This window comes from Dryobates pubescens, chromosome 5 (assembly GCF_014839835.1).
Source record: "Dryobates pubescens isolate bDryPub1 chromosome 5, bDryPub1.pri, whole genome shotgun sequence".
Classification (NCBI taxonomy): Eukaryota; Metazoa; Chordata; class Aves; order Piciformes; family Picidae; genus Dryobates; species Dryobates pubescens.
Genome location: NC_071616.1, coordinates 15,465,383 through 15,489,407, shown reverse-complemented (window position 1 = coordinate 15,489,407; position 24,025 = coordinate 15,465,383). Strand labels below are relative to the sequence as shown.

The window sequence follows — 24,025 nt, the reverse complement described above, 5'->3', positions numbered from 1 at the left end:
CCTAAAGATGCCCGTTGAGGGATTCCATTGAAAAAGCATCCCAGTTTCCACGGAGCAGGGGCAGATCTGGTAGGTATCATCCTTGTCCTGATGGAAGCAGACGTCCATTCCAACACCTTATTTGGCTATTGCTGCTTGCACAGAGTGAGGACTTCTTGCAAACAGTGGGAAGAACCCTGGGGATGCTTAGCTGCCTCTGACGTAAGAGCCTTGCTGGTGCATTTTTGACCTTGCTTTGCATCTCGACCAGGCATTGGAGATCATGCTGCCCTCCTCTCCACACAGCCACGGCTGAGGGAGGGAAGGAGAGCCCCAGGGACAACAGTGTCCCAGGGTGGAGGGGGCACAGAGAGGCTTTCCCCGACCGGGGCGGGCAGAAAGCTTCACAAATGGTTTTAAGGGCAGAAGGAATCAACAGGTTCTACCTCACAGCATGTAATCAGCCAACGGTTACTAGCTCTGGTGGAGCCGTATTGAATTGCATCAGCTGGGAACCTCATCCAAAGAGCTTCAGTGGAGAGTAACCCTTTCTATTTATTGTCCTATTGTTTACCACTGGAAGAACACTGAGATACCATCTGTGAAAGCTTTAGTGTCACACACCAGCCTCTAAATTACACTTCAGCTTCCCAGTTTTGGGGGATGAAATGGGGGTTACATTGACAAGGATTAAGGATCCAAGGAGGATTTGGTGGGGGGAGGTCATCTGCTGCCCATCCTCCCACTGCTTAGGGCAGTGTTACCCAGTTTCCCTGTGGCAGCATCAGCCACATTAGCCCAACTCCTGCTGTTTAGGGGTAAGACTTGGGTTATTCTGCCCAAAGCAAGTTAGGGAATGCTTTTATTAATGCACAGGGGAAAACATAGGAATAGCCCTATGTCAGTCCCTGGAGGTGTTTAGGACCAGGCTGGATGAGGCTTTGAAAAACCTGGTCTAATTAGAGTTGTCTCTGTCCATAGCAAGGGAGTTGGAACTAGATGATAAGGTCCCTTCCAACTCAGGCCATTCTACGATTCTGTAAGTTTCTCCACTATAACGGCAAAGGTGAAAAGCTGGTGAGACTTTATCATCCCCATTAAGAGATTCCTGTTGCCTTCATGACAGCAAAGCTCCATTGCTGCACAGGACATGGGAACAGCGCTCACGGAGAAAGCGCCATCCAGGCTACTGGAGACATCCCTGAGGCTGCTGGAGAGGGCAAGGCTTTGTCAGGACACAGCTTCCCATCGGCCGGCCTGGTGCAGGACACATCCTGCCCACCACCACCAACCACCGTGCCGGACCTGGCCACGCAAGCTCCTTCCGTGCGAGGGCTTTTCAGGAAGCCCGCTTGCCTTGGCGGGATGTATGTATCATTGGGTGGAGAGCTACAGGAAACGGATAGTATTTGGGTTTTTTTTCTTCTCCATTTGTGCTGGTTCGGACTCTTAATTAAAGCCCGTGCCCATCTCCCAGCTCCACAGATATGATACGGATGGAAGGAAGCACCGCATCGCCCGGCCTCAGCGCGGGCACAGCGTGGGCCATTGATGGTGATGCTAAGGTAAGGGCCTTACCAAAAAAAGAAAGGATTTTCATCGTGAATGAAAGTTCTTCAATGACCAGAGTTAAAACCCAACTTTAGAGGCAGCAGAGAGGGTAAGGCTGCCACGGAAAGGCGCTTGGAGCACTCACGCGTGTTCGGGAAACGGGTTCGCACCGGCCCTAGAGGCCGTTCTCCGGGATAGCTCTTGAGCTCCCCTCACCGCATAGCCCGGGCTCACCCAGCTCCATACCGGGGCTGGGGCGGGAGGCCCGGTTTCACCGGCTCCGTCCTGCCGAGCAGAGCCCAGTCCAGCCAAGGCGGCTCAAGCCGAACCCAGTCGGTCCAGGCTGAACCGGGCCGAGCTGAGCCAAGTTGAGTGGGGCCAGGGCGAACCGGGCCGAGCCCAGCCGAGCCGCCCCCGGCGAGTCCCGGATGTTGGAGCAGCCCCCGCTTGCTCCGTCCTTCGCTTCCATAAAAGGCCAAGGGGCCCGGCGGCGCGGGGCGCGTTTTTCCTTTAATTATTATCCCCCTCCTCCTCCTCCCTCCCTCTCTCCCTCCCTTTCTCCTCCTCCTCGTCCTCCTCCTCCTTCTCCTCCTCCCCCCTCTTCTCCCTCCCCTCCCTCCTCTCTCCCTGCCCGCCCCTTCTCCTCCCGCGGCGGCCCCGCAGGCAGCGGCTGGGGGGCGGTGGGGCAAGCTCTGCACAGCCCCCCCCGCGATCCCGCCCCACCGCGCCCCCATCCCACACACACACACTCCCCCTCATCCCCCGCGGCGCGGAGGCGCTCTGAGCCGTGCTGAACCGAACCGAGCCGAACCGTGCCGTACCGTACCGGCGGTCGGGCGGTCGGTGAGGCGCGGCTGGCGGCGCAGGAGGCCGGGACCATGGCGCTGGACGGGATCCGCATGCCGGACGGCTGCTACGCCGATGGGACGTGGGAGCTGAGCGTCCATGTCACCGACCTGGGCCGCGACGTCACCCTGAGGGTCACCGGCGAGATTCACATCGGCGGCGTTATGCTGCGTCTAGTCGAGAAACTTGGTGAGTCCTACACACCCCGCTCCGGCACTCCTCAGCTAGCTCGGGACCCTGTCCCAGTACTGTGATCAAGTAATGTGTCCCAGTACAGTGCTTAAGCACCCGGCACCCTGCGCCAGTACTGTGCTTTAGCTCCCAGCGCTCTGCTCCAGTACTGTCCTTTAGCTCACAGCACCCTGCTCCAGTACTGTGCTTTAGCTCCCAGCATCCTGGCCCAGTACTGTGCTTTTAACTTCTAGTACTACGCTTTAGCACCCAGGACCCTGTCCCACTAGCCAGCATCCTGCTCCAGTACTGTGCTTTAGCTCCCAGTTCTGTGCTTCAGCACCCAAGACCCTGCCCCAGCACCCAGCATCCTGCTCCAGTACTGTGCTTCAGCACCCAGCATCCTGCCCCAGCACCCAGCATCCTGCCCCAGCACCCAGCATCCTGCCCCAGCACTCAGCATCCTGCCCCAGTACTGTCCTTTAGCTCCCAAGCATCCTGCTCCAGCACCCTGCCTGTCCAAGCACCCCACCCGAGCGCCCTGCCCACCTCACATCCCAGCACCCTGCCTGACCACCACCCGCAGCCTAGCACCCTGCCCAACACCCCATGCCCCGTACATGCTTCCATGCCCCTCCCAGCAGCACACACTCCCCCAGCACCCACCATACTCCCAGTCAGTGCCCTGTGCTGGGTTTCCTCACTGCTTTGGGCCAAAACCAGCCAAACTAACACGCCAAGGCTAGTTTGCCTGTGGCAGGGCCTCAGCCCCCATCTGCCAGCTGCTTTGCGCCCAGAAACTTACACAGAGCTGGGAAACCTCGTAATTTGTAGGTTAGAGGGAGGGAGTTTTATGGGTGCTCCCCAGTTTACTTACAATTTTAATTCTGAAGTTCTACCTGGCCATGTGCTGTTCTGGGATGAGGAGAGCACCTTTGAGGGTTCTTTGTGAGGATAAGGTGGTTAAAGGGGTGACGTGGGGGTGTGAGACTGAGATTGGGGATGCCATGGTGAGCACCTGGACAAAGAACCCGTTTGTCTGGGAAAGCGTGGTCACAGGGATGGCTTTGTGGCAGAGGAGCTCAGCTTGGGTGAGGACCTGCCGGCCATGGGGGAGCTCTGCCCCACCAAACCTCTCTCTTGTCTGATTTTTTTTATATCAGCCTCTTTATGGCTCGGGGGTTGTTTACTCAACGGTACAGTCTGGGCTGATGACTGTAATTGCTCAAATAAAATATTAATTGTGAGGTGCCCGCGCGTGCCTGCGGCTGTGGGAGTAGTGGAGCTGTCAGCTGTGCCTGCAGGACCCGCTTCAACGTGAAACCCTCGTGTGCAGCTTGAAAAAATATCCATTCCCACCCTGCTTAGGTTGTGATTTATGAATTATCCGAAGTTAAAGAAAGGAAGAGATGGATATAAATACGCTTGTTTTGAGAGGAAGCAAATGCTTGCACTGCTTGCACAGCTTGCGCTGGAGGTAGCCTTGACTCTCCCATAACTTGGGGGTTTTGTTTTGTTGTTACTTTATGCTGGAGCTGCAGTGAAGTTTTGCTGAAGTTGAGCATTCAGTGGGTAGGGGGAAAAGAAACCAACAAACCCACAGCTTTCTAGAAATGCTGGAAATGATATAAAACCATCTGGCTGATGGAGAGTGAATAAGCGATGCTCCCCTCGGTTCGGAGCTGTGCTGGGTGTTGGGGCTGACTCGTGCTGAAAGCTGGGCGCGTGTATGGGGACAGAGCCCAGCGAGGACCTGAATTAGCTCCTGACGTAATGCATCCCCCCCTGAAATATGTTTGCCCAGATCCTCTCCACTTGTTAAATTAGGGATTGTATTAGAGGGAAAGAATGCAGCAGCAGTGGAAAGCGGGAATGGTGCTCCCCACAGAGGCTCAGCACCAGTGTCCCCCTCCCCGGGACACTCCAGACTCAAGGATATCTCCGGCTGTTGCCTTCCCTTTCCCCTTGGCTTTTGTCACCAAGCCAAGCTATACGTATTGAGTTCCTTTTAATCTTCCTGCATGTCAGCTCTTCCAGCCCTCTCATTATTTTTATGGCTCTTCTTTGAGCTGCTGCCAGTTTATCAGGGACAGCTTTAGCAGAGCGGGGTGGGTGGGACGAGACTCACTCCTCACCCTCGTGTGCCTCCTCAATGCCCTCCTTCATCCAGCCTCCGCCACTGCTGCAGCTCCAGTTGTATTAATTTTGCAGTTTTTCCACATTTAAACCCTTTCCCTTGCATTTTAAACATATCCCTCCCCACATTCCTCTATCCCTACCCGTGTTCCCAGTGTTCATTGTCCTTCTTTGACAACTCCCAGCATTAAAAAGGCTATTCATCTTTTGCAAAGCAGATTTTTTTTTTGCTTTGAATTGGAAGGAAATGTCCTAAAATTAGTTTCCTTGCAGCTCTGGGATCCCCTGTGGACTGTTTGGGGTCCCTATGGATCCCTTGGGCAGAGGTTTGCTGACTCCATCCTTTGGGATAAGTCTCTTGTAGGCATTGTGCTGCTGGAGGGCAGGGAAAGCGGATTTTTGTCACCTGCCCAGGGTTTTCACTGAAGTTCAGGGCATTGCTGTGAGTTTGCAGCTGACCATCCCTGTTCTGATTGTAGCATGGGAGAGATGCTCTGGTTGAAGGCTCTGGGGAGACCTTGTAGTGGCCTTCCAGTACATGAAAGCAGGCCTACAAGAAAGCTAGGGAGAGACTTTAACAGGGCCTTGTAGTGATAGAATAAGAGGGAATGGCTTTGAGTTGGAAGAGGGCAGATTTGGACTGGGATATAAGAAAAAAAATTTTACAGTGAAGGTGGTGAGACATTGGGACAGATTGCCCAGGGAGGCTGTGACTGCCCCCTCCCTGGGGCTGTTCAAGGTCAGGTTGGATGAGGCCTTGAGCAACCTGGTTTAGTGGGAGGTGTCCCAAGGGTTTGGAACTAGATAATCTTTCAGGTCTCCCTTCTAACCCAAACCATTCTATGAATCTGTGATGATTGGTAGAAGCTGTTCAGCCTCTTTTAAGTGGGAGGGAAAGACGCCCTCCGTCCTCCCAGCATCAAGGAGAGCTCCGAAAAGGAGAAAGCCCAGATTTACATTAGTATTTTCCGATGTCTGTAGGAGAAAATGATGGGAGTAAACAGCCTTTTGCCTCAGAGAGAGCTGGGGCTGCACAGAGGACACATGTTGGATTGCAATGCTCTGAGCAGGAGCACAGCAAAGTCTCTCCTCCCTAATTTCAAGGCTGCAGATATCAGTAAATCTTGTTGACTCAGTCCTTGCCTGCACAGAGCGGCTGTGGTCGGACTGTTTGGGAATAAGCAATTAAAATCTGTCACTAGTGCAGGCAGGGATTGGAAAAAATCCAAGCAGCAGAGTGGGATTCTGGTTACTCAAGTGAATTGCAGTGACCTGCTTGCTCCCCTGTTATTTATCACCCCGCTGGATTAAGCCACTTGGTTAATTGAGCTGTGCCGTGGGCTTGGCAGAGTCATCTCTAAAAAAATCAGCAAAAATCTGCTGAGGTTTTCAGAGCAGGAGTGGTTTTGGGGGGGTCTGAACTGGAAACTCCAGAGTTTTTTAGGAATTTTGCCACTATTGACTCGCAAACAAAAAAAACCCCAGGGCTTAAAAAAAAAAAATCACTGGGAGCAGAGGAAGGAAGGAAGGAAGTGAACATAAGTTATTGTTGTTGTCAACTTCAGGCTGTTTTAAACACATGCAAGAAAAAAAAAGCCCCAAACATGTGCTCGGGTGAGCTTTGTGGGATAGATGTTAACTGCAGGACTGTGTTTGAGGGATGATGGGCATGGCAGTGGGGATAAAAGGATAGCTGACAGAAACAGGGAATTAGGGGCAAATGGTGGCTGGCAGAGGAGTGGCTGAAGATGGGTGACCTAAATGTGCACTGAGCAGATTCAGAAAGGCCGTGGATAGAAGTTTTGTGATGGAAATGTGGATTTCTCTCTAGGTTTGTTGTACAGGCTTTATGTGTGTGGCAGCTGGCTCCAGCTGTGGGGGCATGCTGGGAGCACTGGGGGAAGACTGAGCACCTCTAGGGGGTTTGCACCTGAAGAAAATAGCTAAGTGAACAAAACAACAACAAAAAAACCCCAACAACCAACCAGCTGGGTTTGGAATGAAGATAGTCCTTCTGGACTGAAAGGTGTTAGCAATTGCCACCCAGCCAAGGTGGGAGGATGATGTGAGGTGCTGCCCTGTGATGTGGCAGCATCCCCATTTTATCAAGCTGGGATGGGCTAGGGATCAAAGGAAGCCCCCTGTCCTCTACAGGGAGCAGCTGATAACGGCAGACAGTGATGACATCTTCTAAAGCCTTGGGGGGTTTTGTGAATCCCATCTTTGATAAGAGTTTAGGTTTGAACTCCATTGTTGGTAACTCCTCCGCTATCTCGTTACCATCACTTGGAGAAGGCGGAATGTCACCCCAGGACTGGGCACAGTGGTTGTCACATGCAGAGTGTTTTGGTTTAGGTGAGGTAGCACATCTAACTCTTTATTTTTGCTGGGTTTTAGCCTGAAAATGTGTCTGGGATGCACCCGAGGGGCTCTGTTCGACGTCAGATATACTCTGCCCATGTTATCTTGCCAGTGACTTCAGCTCCACTCTTTGCAAGATTGATGGGATGTGTTAGCGTTCTCCCTGTGAAGTCTCATTCTTAATGGATCCCTTAAAGGGTTATGAATAAAACACCAAGAAAATGCAGCATCATTGATCTCCCCAGGCTTGTGTTTGAGCTTTTGCAGTACTTAGAAATGCCCCAGGCCCTCCTGAGACTTGCTGGGGAAATTCTTTGCCTCAAAACTGGAATGAACTCTTGGAAACGGCTTCAGGCTATGTAAGAGAAATGCAGAGTCCTTGCCCCAGCATGGTTCTGTCGCAGACACATGGCAAGATGAGTTTGCAGTGCTATCTTGCAGGTGACTTGATTCTTGCAGTTTGGACTTCTCCATGGAGACTTGGTAGAGGCTCATTTGGTGACCATGTGCGCTTTGCTGTTAAAGAAGTGGTTGAAGGCTAAAGAGAAATGAAGGGAGGGGCTTTAATGTAGCCACACTTCCAGAAATCCTGATCTGAGTATCAGTGCTTGCTGTCTGGTTGGGGCGTTTCTCCACCATGCTGCTAGGATGGCAGCTGAGCATCTTCATTTGTAAACTCTGCAGATACTTCTCTGGCCATCAGCTGTCAGCTGAGACAAGAAGGATGTTTTCCTTCAAAATTAATGCCTGTTCACTCCTCAGTGTTGCTTCTCAAGTGTGTGATGTTCACGAGAGGACTCTGAGTGCCATGTAATATGTCGTCAGGCTTGCGAGAAGCTGTTTGTGTTCCCTTTGAGGCAGGGTGGTGAGGGCTTGCCTCAAATAACCTGATAAATGGCAATGGTGTTTGCTGCTGAAGGCTGCTGTGGTTTGAGCAGGCAGGACTTCAATGCTCCACACTGACCCTGCCTCAGATTTCCCCAGGAAACTTCATCCCAGGCTTCTAAACAACAGAATTTACACACCCAGTGGGAGGCAGGGTGGTGAGTGCAGAGGCTGGGAGGTGGATCTGGTATGCTGCTGAGCACAGAAGTTCTGCTCCAGCAATTGGCAAGGTCTGGGGGTATTTTGAGGTAAAAGTGGTACCTTGGAGGCCGGTGGATGCTGCCCAGCAGAGGTGCTCCAGGTACAGATGCTCCTGCTTCACCATCATCTTGGAGGGAGACCGCTGGAGCTGCTAATGCACCCTGTGTTTGAATATTGCCACTTGATGATATCTTTGCTAGTGACCTGTGCTGAATCCTCGTCCCCTGAATACCACGGTTTTAATGATACTTAAGTGAGAGGGTTTGGACTAGATGACCTTTGAAGGTCCTTTCCAACTCAAACCAGTCTGTGATTCTGTGATATGGAAGTGCTTGTTAACACAGACGCTCTCCAGCTGTGCACGTTGATCCGTGTGGGGCTGGTTCTTCATTTACATCCAGCTTTCAACTCCAGGAAGCTTCCATGTAGGCCCACACCAAATTACAGGATCGTGGCTCAAATAATGTCCCCTTTGTTAGCCTAAGTGGAATATTCAGCTGAACTGCCAATGACCAGAGGAATTTGGGGTGGGGGTAGGTAAAAGCTGTACACAGGCAGCTCGGCTCCAAGCTGCAGCCACAGCAGTTAGTATTGCTACCCAGAGTAGATGTGACTCTGAAAGAAAGAGGGGAAAAGAATAATTATATATTTATTTAATTTCATCTTTAATTCTTTCACTATGAGCCATCTGCTTTGGTTCAGAAGAGCCCAGCCGATCACACAGATCCCACTCGGAGGGGGAGGCGATGGCGACAGCGTTCCCGCGAATACCAGAGCCTGGGTTTGTTGTACCACAGACAGGAAATTGTTGGGTTTGCTGCTCCCACCCAGCCCAAATCAGTAGTTTCCTCTTCCAGCTCCTTCAGGTTTCGATTTGATGTAAGGCGCACGGTGGACCTGTGTTTGCCGTGCTTCTGTCACTCCGAAGGAGCTAAAACGTGCACACACTTCCCTTCTCCCCCTTTCTCCCCCTTTCCCCCCTTTCCTTTCTGTAGCCATCCCTTCCTTTTCCCCACTCTTCTCCATCAGGGCTTTCATTTCACCCAGGCATCTTCCTGCATCTCTGTCAACCATGCAAAACCCCAAACAAACTGTACTCAGAATAGCTTGATATTTCTATACAGAAGCCAAATGCCTCTGGGTGTTCCTGGGCAGGGATTGCTGAACCCTCTTTCTGTGCTCTTATGTGTTTGAGGGCTGCATTCATAGCAGGCACCATCCTTCTCTGAATACTGGGATAAAATCATGCCCCACCTCTGACATTTTTTTCTGAGAAAAATGGCATTTGGTAGTTACCCATCTGCAGCTTGATTTATGAGCAACATCTTGCAGCTATGGGATGTGATAAAAACCTAACCAGAAACCTGGATTTTAACCCTTGGTCTCTGATTCTGGAGGCAGGGGGGTGGAGGATTGTGGATAATTGCATGAAAATGTGGATATGGGGCATGTTTGCTGAGTTGGGAAAGACAAGAGGGAGTATTTGCACTGCAAACTTCAGTAGTTTCAACATCACTGCTGACACCACCGCTGTGAGCTCCTATTTTGTGTGTTTAGGGGATTAGGGTTGGTGGTTTTTTTTGGTTGTGGCTTTTCTTGCAGACAAGGGGGAAGAGATTTACAGTGCTCATGGCATGCTGACTTCAGCCCAACATCTAACCCTGCATGCTCTTGAGGGGACAAAAAGTCTTGTAGTGCTAAAACATCTTAAAGAAGATGCATTTCTTCTTTCTTGTTCTGATACACGAGTTAACCAATACCTTAGAAAAGGGCAGAGAAACAAAACTGAGCAAAAACTTCTCAGCTGGTGGGGTTTGGTTCTCAATGTTCTTGGTAAATTTCAGGAGTTTTCAGGTGTTACAATACTGAGAACCCCAGATTCCTGCTGGATGGAGAAATAAGGAGTTTGAGCAGAGCTGCAGTAAGTTCACTTTTGTGCCCAGCTTCGCTTTTTGCACATGGCTTTTGTTCTCCTGGCTGAGGCTTCCACCAGGTAGAAGTGCCGAGGCAGGGGAAGAATGTGACCCATCAAACCAGGAGAAAGCTTTCTGACTTTCTTTTTTTGCTTTTGGAGAGCTGTGCTCCTCAGCTTTAGTGCTCTTGCCCACCTCCCAGAGAGGCTGCAGCAGCTTTGGGTGCAGCTTGCTCTCGGTGGCCATTCAAATGCAAACCTCCAGAGCTGTGTGCATGGCATGTCCTGCAGTCCAGGTGGGATCTTGGAGACCAATTTTTTGGTAAACCATGGCTGAACTTGAAGCACAGGTTGAGAACAGTGTTGTGGGGGGTGGGTTGGGATTTGAGCAAGCAGGCACCAGCAGTTGCATAAACCCTCCCCTTTATAATCTCAGCTGGGGTTTAGCTTGCAACACAACCAGCTAGCAAGCAAAAATTCATCTTGCCAATTATTACATTTTAAGTGTCTTACCAGCTGATTATACATGTTTGTTAGGTTGTTGTTTTCTTCCCCACCTGCCCCCCCCCCCCCGCCCTGCCCCCTTCTCTCTGCAGGCAAATGTACTTTTGGAAGAGTTAAATTGCTGAAACTCCAAATTCAATTAGAAAGCCTGTGTTTTATGAAATTGCCTGGAAAGAGCTATAGCTCTGTCCTGCTGAGCTTCCCATCCTTGCTGATAATACACAGAGCTTTGCTTGACACAAAGTGCAGCTCAAGAGCTGTCTGCAGCAGAAATTGTCTTCTCTGCCATCCCATGTATGTAGCCCTAAGGCTTTAGTGCCTGAACTTGGTTGTGTGGTGGGTGGGGTGGACCCAAGCTCGAGGTTAGAGATCTTAAAGCCCTTTAAAAGTGTGTCATGGGCATCAGTGAGCTTGGGCTGACTTCTTCACTGAAAGGGTAATCAAAAGCTGGAAGAGGCTCCCCAGAGAGGTCATTGAATCATCTTCCCTGGAGGGGTTTGAAAGATGCTGAGATGCGGTGCTGAGGGAAGTGGTTCAGAAACAGACTTGGTAGAGGTAGATAGTGGTTGGGTTTGATGATCTTAAAGGTCTTTTCCAATTAAAATGATTTTATGATGCAGAAAAATGATGAGGTTTCATCTCCTCTCCATGGCATCTCCCCATGGCTCTGTAAAGGACCTACAGCAGAGGTTAGCTTCACCCCAAATCTTGTCTTGCCCCATGAGCTCATCCTAAAATGTGTGCAAGGGCAGGCTGGTGACATGTGAAACACTTTTTGACTACTGTCACTGCAGTGGGGAGGGATGAGGCTCCTTTCCCTTGTGCTCTGCTCCTTTCCCTTATGGGGGGGAAGTACTTAGGATGAAACCTGAAAGATTCAGTGTGCCTCTCTGTGGAGTAATGACTTCAGTGTGGAAGAAGACAGGTTTAGTTTAGACATTAGGAGAAAATTCTTCAGTGTGAAGGTGGTGAGGCATTGCAACAGGTTGCCCAGAGAAGCTGTGGAGGCTCCAAGCCTGGAAGTGTTCAAAGCCAGGTTGGATTTGGCCTTGAGCAACCTGGTCTAGCAGGCCAGCAAGCTTCGGTGAATCAATTACCTGTTGAGGATTAAGCTTCAGATAAGAAGTTGGGAATTCAAGTTGCCCTGAATCATTTAGGTTAGAAAAGACCTTCAAGATCATCTAGTCCAACCATAGAATCCTATCTGCCATAGGCATCTGTCTTGCCAACGTCCTCTGACTCTGTTGTGGGATATGATGTCTTTCTGGCAGGGACTGGCTCCCTTATGCCTTCCATGTTCATCAGGGATGAGTCAGGATTGCAGACTGCTGGCGCTGGTCGCGCTGGGGCACTTTTCCTTTTTGCTGAAGGAAGGGAAGTGTGATACAGGGCTGGAGGGTGAGGGAGTGCCCTGAAACTGGCAATCAAGGCAGGTGAGAGCTTTGCTTCCCCTTTTCCCCACTGTTGGGGAGCAGAGGTAGTCCCAGCTTGTTGATCCACTGGAGAGTTTCCTGACATTGCAGCTGGGTTGAGCATCACTGGCAGGCTGCTCACTGCCAAACTGCTCTCTTTGCTTAGAGGTTTCAGCAGGGTTGGTTATGGCTGTACTTGGAGGTGAGCAGCTTGAAGGAACCTATAGACCTACTGCTGCAATAAATGCTGAGGTATTAAATAGCATCTTTGGGTGGGTGAAAAGCTGGACATGAGCCAGCACCCTGCACCCCCAGCCCAGAAGCAACCATGTCCTGGGCTGATCTCCAGCAGTGTGGGCAGCAGGTGGAGGGAGGGGATTCTGCCCCTCTGCTCTGCTGACATCCCACCAGCAGTGCTAGGGCCATCTCTGGAGTCCACAGCCAATGTTGGAGCAGGGCCAGAAGAGGCAAGGGCTGAAACCCCTCTGCTGTGTGGCCAGGCTGAGAGAGTTGGGGTTGTTCAGCCTGGAGAGGGTCCAGGGAGACCTTCTGGTGGCCTTTCAGTACTTAAAGGAGCTGAAAGCTGATGTTTGAGCAGGGCCTCTTGTGACAGGACAACGGGTGATGAGTTAAAAACAAAACCAAAAGTTCAGACTAAAGAGAAAGACATTTTTGATGATGAGGGTGGTATAACTTTGTCCCAGGTTGTCCAGAGAGGTGGGAGAACCTCATCCCTGAAACCAGGTGTGGTTGTTTGGGGCTCTTAGCAACCTCTTCTAATTGAAGTTGTCCCTGTTCACTCTGGGGGCACTGATTTAGATGACCTTTAAAAGTTCCTTCCAACCCAAACCATTCTATAGTTCTATGTAGAGCAAATTTAAGGAGGAGTTTGCTGTCCTTTCTGAGGATGAGTGACATCCATTCAGAGCAGAGATGCTTGTCATTGTGGCTGGCACAAGATAAATAGTCTCAGCCTGAGGAGGAGGTGTTTGTTTTAAGAGCAGCAGTGCAAGTAGCAGATACTGACAGGGCATCTTAATGAATGAAATTTCCGAGTGCTAGTTGTGTAAACCTATCGACACTGAAAAGCGTTTCCTTCTGACAGTTTGCCTTTGAAAAAGAATACCTTTCAGGCTTGTCAAGAGTTGTTCTTCTCCCTGAAGTCTCTGTGGGGATCTGGCTCCACCAGAGATGCTCAAAGGCTCGATATCACTTGGATTGAGAATAGAATCAGACAATCACAGTGTGCTTGGGAGTGGAATGGACCTTAAAGATCATCTAGTTCCAACCCCCCCACACTATGGGCAGGGACACCTTCCATTGGACAAGGTTGCTCAAGGCCTCATCCAACCTGGCCTTGAACATTTCCAGGGAGGGGACATCCACAACTTCCCTGGGCAACCTGTTCCAGTGTCTCACCACCCTCACTGTAAAGAGTGTCCTCCACAGGCTGTTTTTGCTTTCTTCCTCCCCTTTTTCATTACTCTTGACATTGAAGTGCTGGAGTATGTCCACAGAAGGACAAGGAAGCTGGTGAAGGGTCTAGAGAACTTTGGGGAGCAGCTGAGGGAACTGGGGTTGTTCAGCCTGGAGAAATGGAGGCTGAGAGAGAGACATTCTTGCCCTCTACAACTCCCTGAAAGGAGGTTGAGCCAGGTGGGGACCAGTCTCCTCTCTCAAATAACAAGTAACAGGACAAGAGGAAATGTCCCCACGTTGCACCAGGGGAAGTTTAGGTTGGACATACAGGAAAGTTTCTTCCCTGAAAAGGTTGCCAAGCCCTGGCACAGGCTGTCCAGGGGAGTGGTGGAGTCCCTATCCCTGGAGGGATTTAAAAGCCATGTCGATGTGGTGCTGAGGGATGTGGTTTAGTGGTGGACTTGGCAGTGCTGGGTTAATCGTTGGACTTCATGATCCCCCTGGAGTCTTCTCCTCTCCAGGCTGAATAACCCCAGCTCTCTCAGCCTGTCTTCTTAGCAGAAGTGCTCCAGCCCTTGGATCATATAGGTCACATTAAGAAAAGCTCCTGTTCGGTCTCCTGAGTACCAAAAGCATCAGGTTGTGGTGGCTACAGCTTTATTACAGCAGTCTGATAAGAACTTCATAGGATATTTATCTCTGTGTTTCAAAGTATAATTTTTCAAGTGTTGTGACCAGAGGCTGTGAGGATTTTTGTTCCATTTTGAACTTTGCTCTGCAATTAAATCCCCATTGAGGGGGTGGAGAGGATTCTGCTCCAGTACATCACACACCCCGAAAGAACTCAAATCCGCAGTAGAAACAGATTCTGCCAAAAGCAGCCACTGTGTCACCCAGCAAAACACACCAGCATTTGTTGTGCTGAAGATAAATGAAAACAACTCCGTTTCTAATTATTTTTTTCCATAATTATGCTGCAAGGAGTGGTTTTGGCATGTTTAAAGGAATCTGGGTTTAAAGAGGTCAGTGTGAGGAGACTGCATCCCATCCCTCCCCATAGGGAGCAATGTGGTCAGCTCTATGGATATACGTGTGTGTCTACATGTATACACCCACAGCATATAAATACATCCACACACAGCTATATGTGTGTTTGTATACTTACATCTTCTAATATATAAATGGATTTCAGTACATAAAAACACCATGAAATCATAGGGTTGTTTTGGTTGGGAAATGCCTCTAAGGTCATGGCGTCCAACCTTTGGACCATGGCCATTAAATGTAAATACAAAAATCAAATAATGTGAATATGTAAGGTAATATCAATTCATAAAATGATATTCAAACATAAATATATGCATGATTTTTATTTTTTTTATCCATCTTAGGGTTTTTTTTTTGTCATATTTTCAGCTGCAACAATGTTAACCCAAAAAGAGCAGATCAGCTTCTTGCTGGTGTTGTGGTGTCACAGAATCACAGAGCAACATGGATTGGAAGAGACCTCTGGAGACAGAGTCCAACCCCCCCTTCCAAGGCAGGTTCACCCAAAGAAGGTCACACAGGAACATTTCCAGGCAGGTCTTGAGTGACTTCAGAGATGGAGATTACACCACCACTCTGAGCAGCCTGTTCCAGTGCTTCGTCACCCTTAAATTAAAGAAGTTTCTCCTCATGTTTCAATGGAACTCTGTGTGTTCAAGTTTGTGCCCATTACCTCTTGTCCTGGGCAGCCTGGGCACATCTCTCTCAGGAAATTCCAGTCCCTGCACAAACTGGGAAAAAGCCTTTCAAAAGCCAGTGATGGTCTCGTATCCCAGCCAATGGTGTGGATGTGATCCACTGAGATTGGAGGCTGATCCCTGCACCAGTGTCTGCAGGTGGGGGAGGGAAGCACAGGGATACTTCATGGTTGTGTCTGCTGAAAAGCAGATAATATGAATGACCATGAGAACAGGCACTGACTGGAGACAGACCTTCAGCAGAGCTCTGGGCTGTGAATGCTTCTTTATTCTCACCCTAGCCCTCTATCCCAATGCCTCTGTCCTGCTCTTTGCACTGGATTAGACTCTTTTCTGTTTCTGAGAGAATAAGTACCTGAGAGTGTTGGTCAACAGCTGTCTGAACATGAGCCAGTATGTGCACAGGTGGCCAAGAAGGCCACCAAGATCCTGGCCTGGATCAGCAATAGCGTGGCTAGGAGGACCAGGACAGGGATTGTGCCCCTGTACTCAGCACTGGTGAGGTCAGACCTTGAGCGCTGGGTTCGGTTTTGGGTCACTCACTCCATGAAGGACATTGAGGTGTTGGAGTGGGTCCAGAGAAAGGCAGTGAAACTGGTGAAGAGTCTGGAGAACTTAAGAAGAGCAGCTGACAGAACTGGGGTTGTTCAGCATGGAGAAAAGAGGCTGATGGGAGAGCTTCTCATTCTCTACAGCTCCCTGAAAGGAGGTTGGAGCTGGGTCGGGGTTGGTCTCTTTTCTCAAGCAACAAGTGATAGGACAAGAGGAAATGGCCTCAGGTTGCACCAGGGGAGGTTTAGGTTGAACATTAGGACATGTTTCTTGGTGGAAAGGGTTGTCAAACCCTGGAACAGAATGCCCAGGGAAGTGGTGGAGTCCCCATCCCTGGAGGGGTTTCAAAGCTGTGAACATGTCATGCTGAGGGACATGGTTTGATGGTGGTCTTGGCAGTGCTGGGTTAATGATTGGACTTGATGATCTTAAAGGTCTCTTCCAACCAAAATAATTCTGTGATTCTCTGATTTGTTTGGTTTCTTTTAGTGATGTACAGGTAAGCCTCATATCTCATTGACACACTGCTTGATAGCATGTGGAAGAGGAGAAACTTGTAAAGCACGAGGTTATGATGTGCAGTGACTTGGGGTGATTAGTTTGGGGTTTTTTTCTCCTTTTTTGACATGTAGTATTAAATTTCTCTAATTTTCAAGCATTTGAATACTTGTGGCTTGCTTTCCAAGCATGGTGGTCATGCATCCCAAGGGAACAAGAAGGTGAAGGGGAGGGTGCATCCCCTCCCAGCAAGCCCATCCAGGACACACAGGGCACTTCCCACCTATTTATTTATTGCTGGAGGTTTATTTTCCTTTGAAGAAGTTGTTCTTCCCTGTAAACTTCCCAAGAGAGGTATGTAACCAGCCAACACCCAGCCTCAGGCTTGAAGAGCCCCTGGCCACTCCTCTGGCCTTGCAATTGCAGGATTAATGCCTTATCAGCAGATATTGGAGCTTAAAAGTACTTTAATCCCTCAGCTGCCTCTCACGCTGTCTGCTGCCTGCAGTCAGGCTTGTAAATGTGCTGTCCACATCTGTGTTTTTGTCAGTAAAATGTATATTGCATCTCAATTAAGAAAAAATAAATGCAACCCACTATTATTTTTTTTCCTTCTATGCTTATAAAAAGCCTTGAACAGTTCATAGGATCATGGAATGGTTTGGGGTGGGATAGAATTTAGAGATCATCTAGTTCCAAACCCCCTGCCATGGGCAGGGACACCTTCCATTCGACCAGGTTGCTCAGGGCCTCATCCATCCTGGCCTTGAACACCTCCAGGGATGTAGCATCCACATCCTCCCTGGGCAACCTGTTCCACTGTCTCACCACCCTCACTGTACAGAATTTCTTCCTAACATCCAGTTTAAATCTGCCTTCCTCCAGCTTCAATCCATTCCCTCTCATCCTACCACCACAAGCCCTTGTAAAATCTCCCTCCCCAGCTTTTTTGTAGAGCCCTTCTAGGTACTGGAAGGCTGCTATAAAGTCTCTGTGGAGCTTTCTCTTCTCCAGGCTGAACATCCCTAACTCTCTCAGCCTGTCCCCACAGGGGAGGTGCTCCAGCCCTCTGATCATATTCGTGACCTCCTCTGGGCCTGTCCTTCATGTGCTGGGGGCACCAGCACTGGACGCAGTACTCCAGGTGGGTCTCACGAGAGCAGAGCAGAGGAGCAGAATCACCTCTCTTCTCCTGCTGGTCACAGTTTTGTGAGTTTTTGAGTGTCCTCGTGGTTGGCCACCTGGGCTGCAAGCACCCATTGCCAGCCTCACGTCAAGTTTGTCACCAGCTGACACCCCTAAGTCCTTCTCCTCGAGTCTGCTGTCGAGTCACCCCTTGCCCAGCCTGTGTTTGTGCTTGGGGCCATCTGCTTGGACTTGTGTGCTTTCAGGCCATCTGCATCAAACTCAATGCAAAGCTGGGAAGCTAGGTGTTTTGGGTTGGGATTTTTTTCCTTGGTAGGTTAAGAATTATTTGTACTTGGCAAGAGGAAATGCTTGGCTTGTGACTTTCAGTCCTCACACCTTATCTTATAGATGTTACATTTATATGTGTGTGTGTGTGTGTGTGTATAAACATCTGTTTGTGTATATATGACACATATATGAGTATAGGTACTCTCTATATACATTTATTATGTGTGTGTATATTATATATGCATATATTTTATGTATATGTGTGTGTGTGTGTATATATGTGTGTATGTGTATATATATGGCCTGAGTGTGTGTATATATGCTGTGTGTATATATTTACATTTATATGCAGAATATAAACATACTAATCTCATGAAGTTCCATAAGTCCTGCATCTGGGGAGGAGTAACCCCCTACACCAGTACAGACTAGGAGTCATCCTGCTGGAAAGCATCTCTGTGAGGAAAGACCTTGGAGTCCTAGTGGACAGTAAGTTGTCCATGGGACAGCAATGTGTCCTTGTAGCTAAGAGAGACAATAGTATCATGGGGTGCAGTGTATCCAGCAGGTCTAGGGAAGTTCTCCTCTCCTGCTCTGCCCTGATGAGACCACCCCTGGAATACTGTGTCCAGTATTGGGCTCCCCAGTTCAGGAGAGACAGAGAACTACTGGAGGGAGTCTGATGGAGAGCTACAAAGATGATTAAGGGACTTGAACATCTCTCTTATGAAGAAAGACTGAGAGGCCTGGGGCTGTTTAGTCTTAAGAGAAGACTGAGAGGAGATCTCATTAATGTCTGTAAATATCTGAGGGGTGTGTGTCAAGATGAAGGTGCCAATCTCTTTTTTTTTTGATGGTGCCCAGTGACAGGACAAGAAACAACAGGTATAAGCTGGGACACAGGAAGTTCAACCTCAGCATGAGGAGAAACTTCTTTACTGTGAGGATGACAGAGCCTTGGAGCAGGCTGCCCGAAGAGGTTGTGTTGTCTCCTTCATTGGAGGCTTTCAAAACCCATCTGGATGTGCTCCTGCGTGGCCTACCCTAGGGGATCCTGCTTTGGTGTGAGAGTTGGACTAGATGATCTCTATAGGTCCCTTCCACCCCCCACCATGCTGGTATTCTGGGATAACACATTTGTTTATATGTGTATATCTATACAGAGTAATCTGAGGTGCTGGGTGGATAATGGAAAAGCATTTTGCTGTCTTGATTTCCCAAGCGTGACTAGACCAGAGCAGGAAGAATCATGGTTAAAGACACTCCTGGTGCACTCAGCACTGCAGAAGAGCCAGGACCAGGCTGTTAATTCTGTTCCTATGGAAAAACAACCAGTGGAATGGATGGGCTTTGGTTCTGCTGTGCTTTGTGCTGGAGGAGGATGATCCTTCCGGATTGCTCCCCTGGGAGGGCTGAAGGCTTGAATCCGTTGCTCTAAAAGCCGTCACTTATAATTAAGAAATGAACTGAAGCCTCTGCTTTGGCTGCATCTGCTGCCTTTCCTGAGTTGCAGAGCATTACAGGGAAACCAGCTTTAGCTGCAAACCCTTGTTTGCAAACCCTTCAAACAGAAATCTGTGATGCCAACCCGACAGGCTTGCAGAAGGTCCCCACCTACCTACTTAAGCTGATACAGGATCTGTTTAATAGCATACCTCTGATGTTGAGGTGATGGAGGCTTTCATAGGCTTTTTGCTGTCCTATGAATTTAATCACAGAATCCCACTGTGTTAGGCTTTGGAAGAGACCTCTGGAGTTCACCTAGTCCAACCCACTTGCTACAGCAGGGTCACCCACAGCAGGTTGGCCAGATCACAATATCCAGGTGCATTTGGAATCTCTCCATAGAAGGAGACTCAACAATCTCTCTGAGCAGCCTGCTCCAGTGCTGTAGCACCCCCACAGCACGGAAGTTTCTCCTCCTGATCAGATGGAACCTTCTGGGTTCCAGTTTGTGCCCATTGCCCCTTGTGCAGTCGCTGGGCACCACTGAAAAGAGTCTGGCCTTCTCATCTTGCCCGCCCACCCTTCAGCTATTGATCAGCATTGATCAGATCAAGGATGTGTGTATGAATAGGGATGTGATGCTACCCCACAGGATCTTTTCCCAGAGGTAGAGACCACTGATGCTGGATTTTCCTGCCCTCCAAATATCAATCTAGTGGAATTTAATTATGTACCAAGGTGAGGGTTGAAAAATAAGAGGTCCATTTGGCCATATCAGGGCTCTATTGTCCTCCAAGCAGTGCACGGAAGCAGAGCCCATCTGCAAAAGGGGATATCCCAAAATAACAGTGCAAATAGTGTTTATGTAATGCTGGAGACTTGTATACTACTGCTAGTAAGTCATAAGCTTGTGCAGAGAGCCTGCCAAGTGCTTCTGAAGAAAGGAGGTTCAATAGCTGCTGCAGAAGTGGAGCAGAGAAGGGACTTTTAAAATCCGTGGATCAGCAGAGGGAAAGTGTTTGGAGCAGCCAGCTCCTGGGGAAAATGGGATAAATGGGATACTCTGCCTCATACACCACCACTCAGGGTGGATGGGGCTGCCTCAATCTTCTTTGCACTTAAGCAAAATCCAGCTTTGTGGCTCAAATGGTTATTGTGCCTGTGTGTGTTTGTCTGTACAGCAGCGAGCCCAGAATTAAAATACACTTCATATGCATCTCAATTAAGACTGGGATTCTGCTACTGGGACTGTAGATGTGATTTAGTGGTAGCTGTGGGAATAAAAATCTGCAATTGTAATTAATGCTGGATGAGCTGGTGTGACGTGACTGTGGCGAGGCACTGGCATGACTGGAAAGCTAAGGATGTTTTAAAACACTTTATTGAGCAGCCCTTCATCTCTTCTCATAATGTTCTGTCCTCACAGAGGTATCTGTCTGAGTGATTTAACATGCTTCGTGAATCTCCATGGAGAAGGACCTTGGGTTCCTAGTAGATAGCAAGTTGTCCATGGGACAGCAATGTGCCCTTGTGACCAAGAGGGCAAATGGTATCCTGGGGTGCATCAAGTGTGCCCAGCAGGTCTAGGGAGGCTCTTCTCCCCCCTCTACTCTGCCCTAGTGAGACCACACTTGGGGTGTTGTGTCCAGTTTTGGGTTCCCCGGTTCAGAAGAGACAGGGATCTGCTGGAGAGCATCCAGTGGAGGCTATGAGGATGATTAAGGGACCTGACCATCTGTTCTGTGAAGAAAGACTGAGAGATCTGGGGCTGCTTAGGAAGAGAAATCTGAAAGGGAATTTCATTAATGTCAAGATGAAGGTGCCAGTCTCTTTTTGGTGGTGCCCCATGATAGGACAAGGAACAATGTGTATAAGCTGGAACGCAGCAAGTTCCACTTTAACAATGAGGAAAAACTTCTTCACAGTGAGGATAACAGAGTCCTGGAACAGGCTGCCCAGAGAGGTTGTGTTGCCTCCTTCTCTGGAGAATTGCAAAACCCATCTGGATGCATTCCTGTGTGGCTTACCCTTAGATGATCCTGCTTTGGCAGGGGGGTTGGACTCAATGATCCCTATAGGTGCCTTCCAAGCCCTGACATTCTGTGATTCTATGATTTGCAGGACCTTCTGAACAGCTTTGCAAGGTGAACAGCAAGCCTGCTTCTCCATGCGTTTTGCTGTACCAAACATCCTCAGCATCACTCCTGTGCTGTGTCTCTGCCCCTTGGCACAGTTATAGGAGGAAAATGCTAAACCAGGTTCTTCCTCAGAAAAAAAGAAGGAAAAAAAAAATCACACCCCTCTCAGGCTCCCAGCAGCCAGGGGTATTGGTTCAGGCTGTGCAGGGAGGTGGAGGAAGCAGGGAGTGGGGATTATTTTTGATGCTGGGAAGGAAATGCCGTGCTTCCCCTTCCCGCAGCCGCTGTGACTGGGGCTGGGCTCTCGGAACTCTTCATCCCCAACCCCTGCTCCAGCTGATGCTGATGGCTCCAGCCTCCACATCTCTGCAGCCTTCTCCTGGCAGGTTCCTTGCCTGAAAGGGGAGCATTGCTGGGAATAGTTTGCTGTGACCCTAGCAAATGTGTGCAGCTCATTTCATAGAATCATAGAATTGTTTTTGTTGGAGAAGACCTCTAAGATCATTGAGTCCAACCGTCAACCTAAGACCCCCATGGACGTTAAGCCGTGCCCCAAAGTGCCATGTCCACACAATTCTTGAACACCTCCAGGGACAGTGACTCCACCAGAGAATCACAGATTGTATTTGCTTAGAAAAGACCCTCAAGATCATCTAATCCAACCTTCGACCCAGCACTGCAAGGTCAACACTAAACCATATTCCACTTCCCTAGCCAGCCTGTTCCAATGGCTCACCACTCATCCAGAGGAGCTTCTGGATGTACTAACTCCTCTGCTGAAATTTGTGATGTGGTTTTGGACCTTTTGATTTTGAGCCCTGGGCTCTCTAACATGAGTTTGCAGCACTCAAAGACTTAGCCAGGGTCTGATGGTATAAAATTGCCAGTCCTATAAGTGACAGTATTAAATGGGGAAAGACTGAGCTGGAATATGACTCATCATAAAGCTGTTATTCCCACAAACCAGTAACTCCTGAATTGGGACCCTGGTGGAGATTTATAAACCTTTGATCAGATTTAACCAAGCAGTTGGCATTCCCTGGCACACCAAGGATTGCTCCAAGCCCAGGGTCACACCAGCTGCCTTGCAAAGCTCCCAAGGTTTCCTGTCAGCATGTTAGTGTTCAACTCAACTCCACAAGTCAACTGCTAAACATTTGCCAAGCTCTTTTATATGTAACTACCCTATGGGGTGGCCACAAACCTTTACCTTGTTGGCTATAGCCAACACATCCCTGTTAATTCAAAGTCTTAATTACACTCAGGTTGAAAGATGATGCTGTGCATATTTGTGCCATGGCCTGAAAGGTTAATCTGTAGCATAAACCCAAATCCTCTTCTCTTAGTGATTCAAAATGACTTTTTTCCCCCTCCTTCCCCCCTCCCCCCCTCCCTGACTTTCAGTCATAATTTGTTGAGCTTTTAGTAGGGCAGAAGTTGGACTTCATTACCAAAGTCCATTGTAATGATTTCTCAGATTTTTTTGTGAGTAGCCAAGGCTTGTGCAAGTGTGCATGCTTTTCTATATTTGGTTGTGTTTAATTTGATTGTACAAAGCTGCTGAAAAGTCTAGCTGAACATTTCTACTTTCTGGCTCTGTGATGATGCCATCAGACCAGGACTTCAAAGGGGAAAAAAGACTTCTGCTGGCTTTTCTCAGTAACACTGAGATCAAGATCCCATTTTCAGATAGGGGCAGGGAAAAAAAGAGTTTGTTAGTCACACTGTTCTCATCTTGATTAAGTTCAGACATGGCTCATGCAGATAATCTTCGTGAAGTCTGTCCTGGAGTGGGTTCCTTGGTACCTCCAGCCTGTTTGGTGGTTTTTGTGCTGAGGTTTAACCCTTGGGCTCTGTTGGGTTTGCACCTGGCTTTCCAGCTGGTGCTCTACTGTGTACAAGCATTGCTGCTGAAGGGTAGAGGAAGGAGCTGTTGCAATGAACATCAGTTTTGATTTGAGTTAAACTGATGTTTTCTGATGGGAATCATAGAATCAGAGTGGCCTAGGTTGGTAGGCACCTTAGAGATCATCTACTCCAACCCCTCTGCTGTAGGCAGGGATGCCTCTCAACTAGACTTGGCTGCCCAGGGCCTCATCCAGCCTGGCCTTGAACCTCTCCACAGTGGAGGCATTTGCAACCAGTCTGGACATCCTATTCCAGGGTCTCACCACTTCTTGCACTGAAGAACTTCTTCCTAAGATCCAGTCTAAACCTACTCTCCCTCAGCTTAAAACCATTCCCCCTTGTTCTGTCACTAGACACCCTTATGAGAAGTACCTCTCCAGCTTTCCTACAGGTTCTCTTCAGGTATTAGAAGGCAGATACAAGGTCCCTCTGGAGTCTTCTCCTCTCCAGGCTGAACAACCCCAGCTTGCCAAACCTGTCCTCTTAGCAGAGGTGCTCCAGCCCTTGGATCATCCTTGTGGCCAATCTCTGGACTCACTCCAAGAGTATTGTGTCCTCCTTCTGATGGGGACGCCAGGACTGGATGCAGTATTTAAGGTGGGGTCTTGAATCCAGGATCACAGGAGAATCTGGAGCTGAGCCTTCACCTGCAAAGCACTTTGGTTTTTGTTTTTGTTGTTTTGTTATGAAAATTAAAACATTCCTTGTGCCAAGTCTGTAAGTTCAAAACTTACTGGCGACTCTGTCATTTTCAGCAGTGAGAGCAGAAGTGTCTCTGTCACTTGTCTTGTGGCCTCTTGAGGTTCTTGTGTCCTTGCCCAGATGACATCCTGTGGAAACATTTGGTTTTTCTTTTGAAATGAGAGATTGGGCTGCTGCTGCCAGTGCTGACACACCCCCTTGGTCAGTATTTTTTTTGATGGCTTTGGGCTAAGCAGAGCTTTG

General features: G+C 49.0%; 1 protein-coding gene across 1 annotated transcript in view; it reads left to right on the top strand.

Moving 5' to 3' along the window:
• The first annotated feature begins 1,464 nt into the window (after positions 1–1,464).
• Positions 1,465–24,025, top strand: part of FERMT2 (FERM domain containing kindlin 2) — a 67,177-nt gene continuing 44,616 nt past the window's right edge. Inside the window, exons 1-2 of the mRNA XM_054161661.1 lie at positions 1,465–1,544; positions 2,397–2,565. Coding sequence (XP_054017636.1) covers positions 1,467–1,544; positions 2,397–2,565 — 247 coding nt within the window. The 5' untranslated portion in view covers positions 1,465–1,466. The remainder of the gene's footprint in view (positions 1,545–2,396; positions 2,566–24,025) is intronic.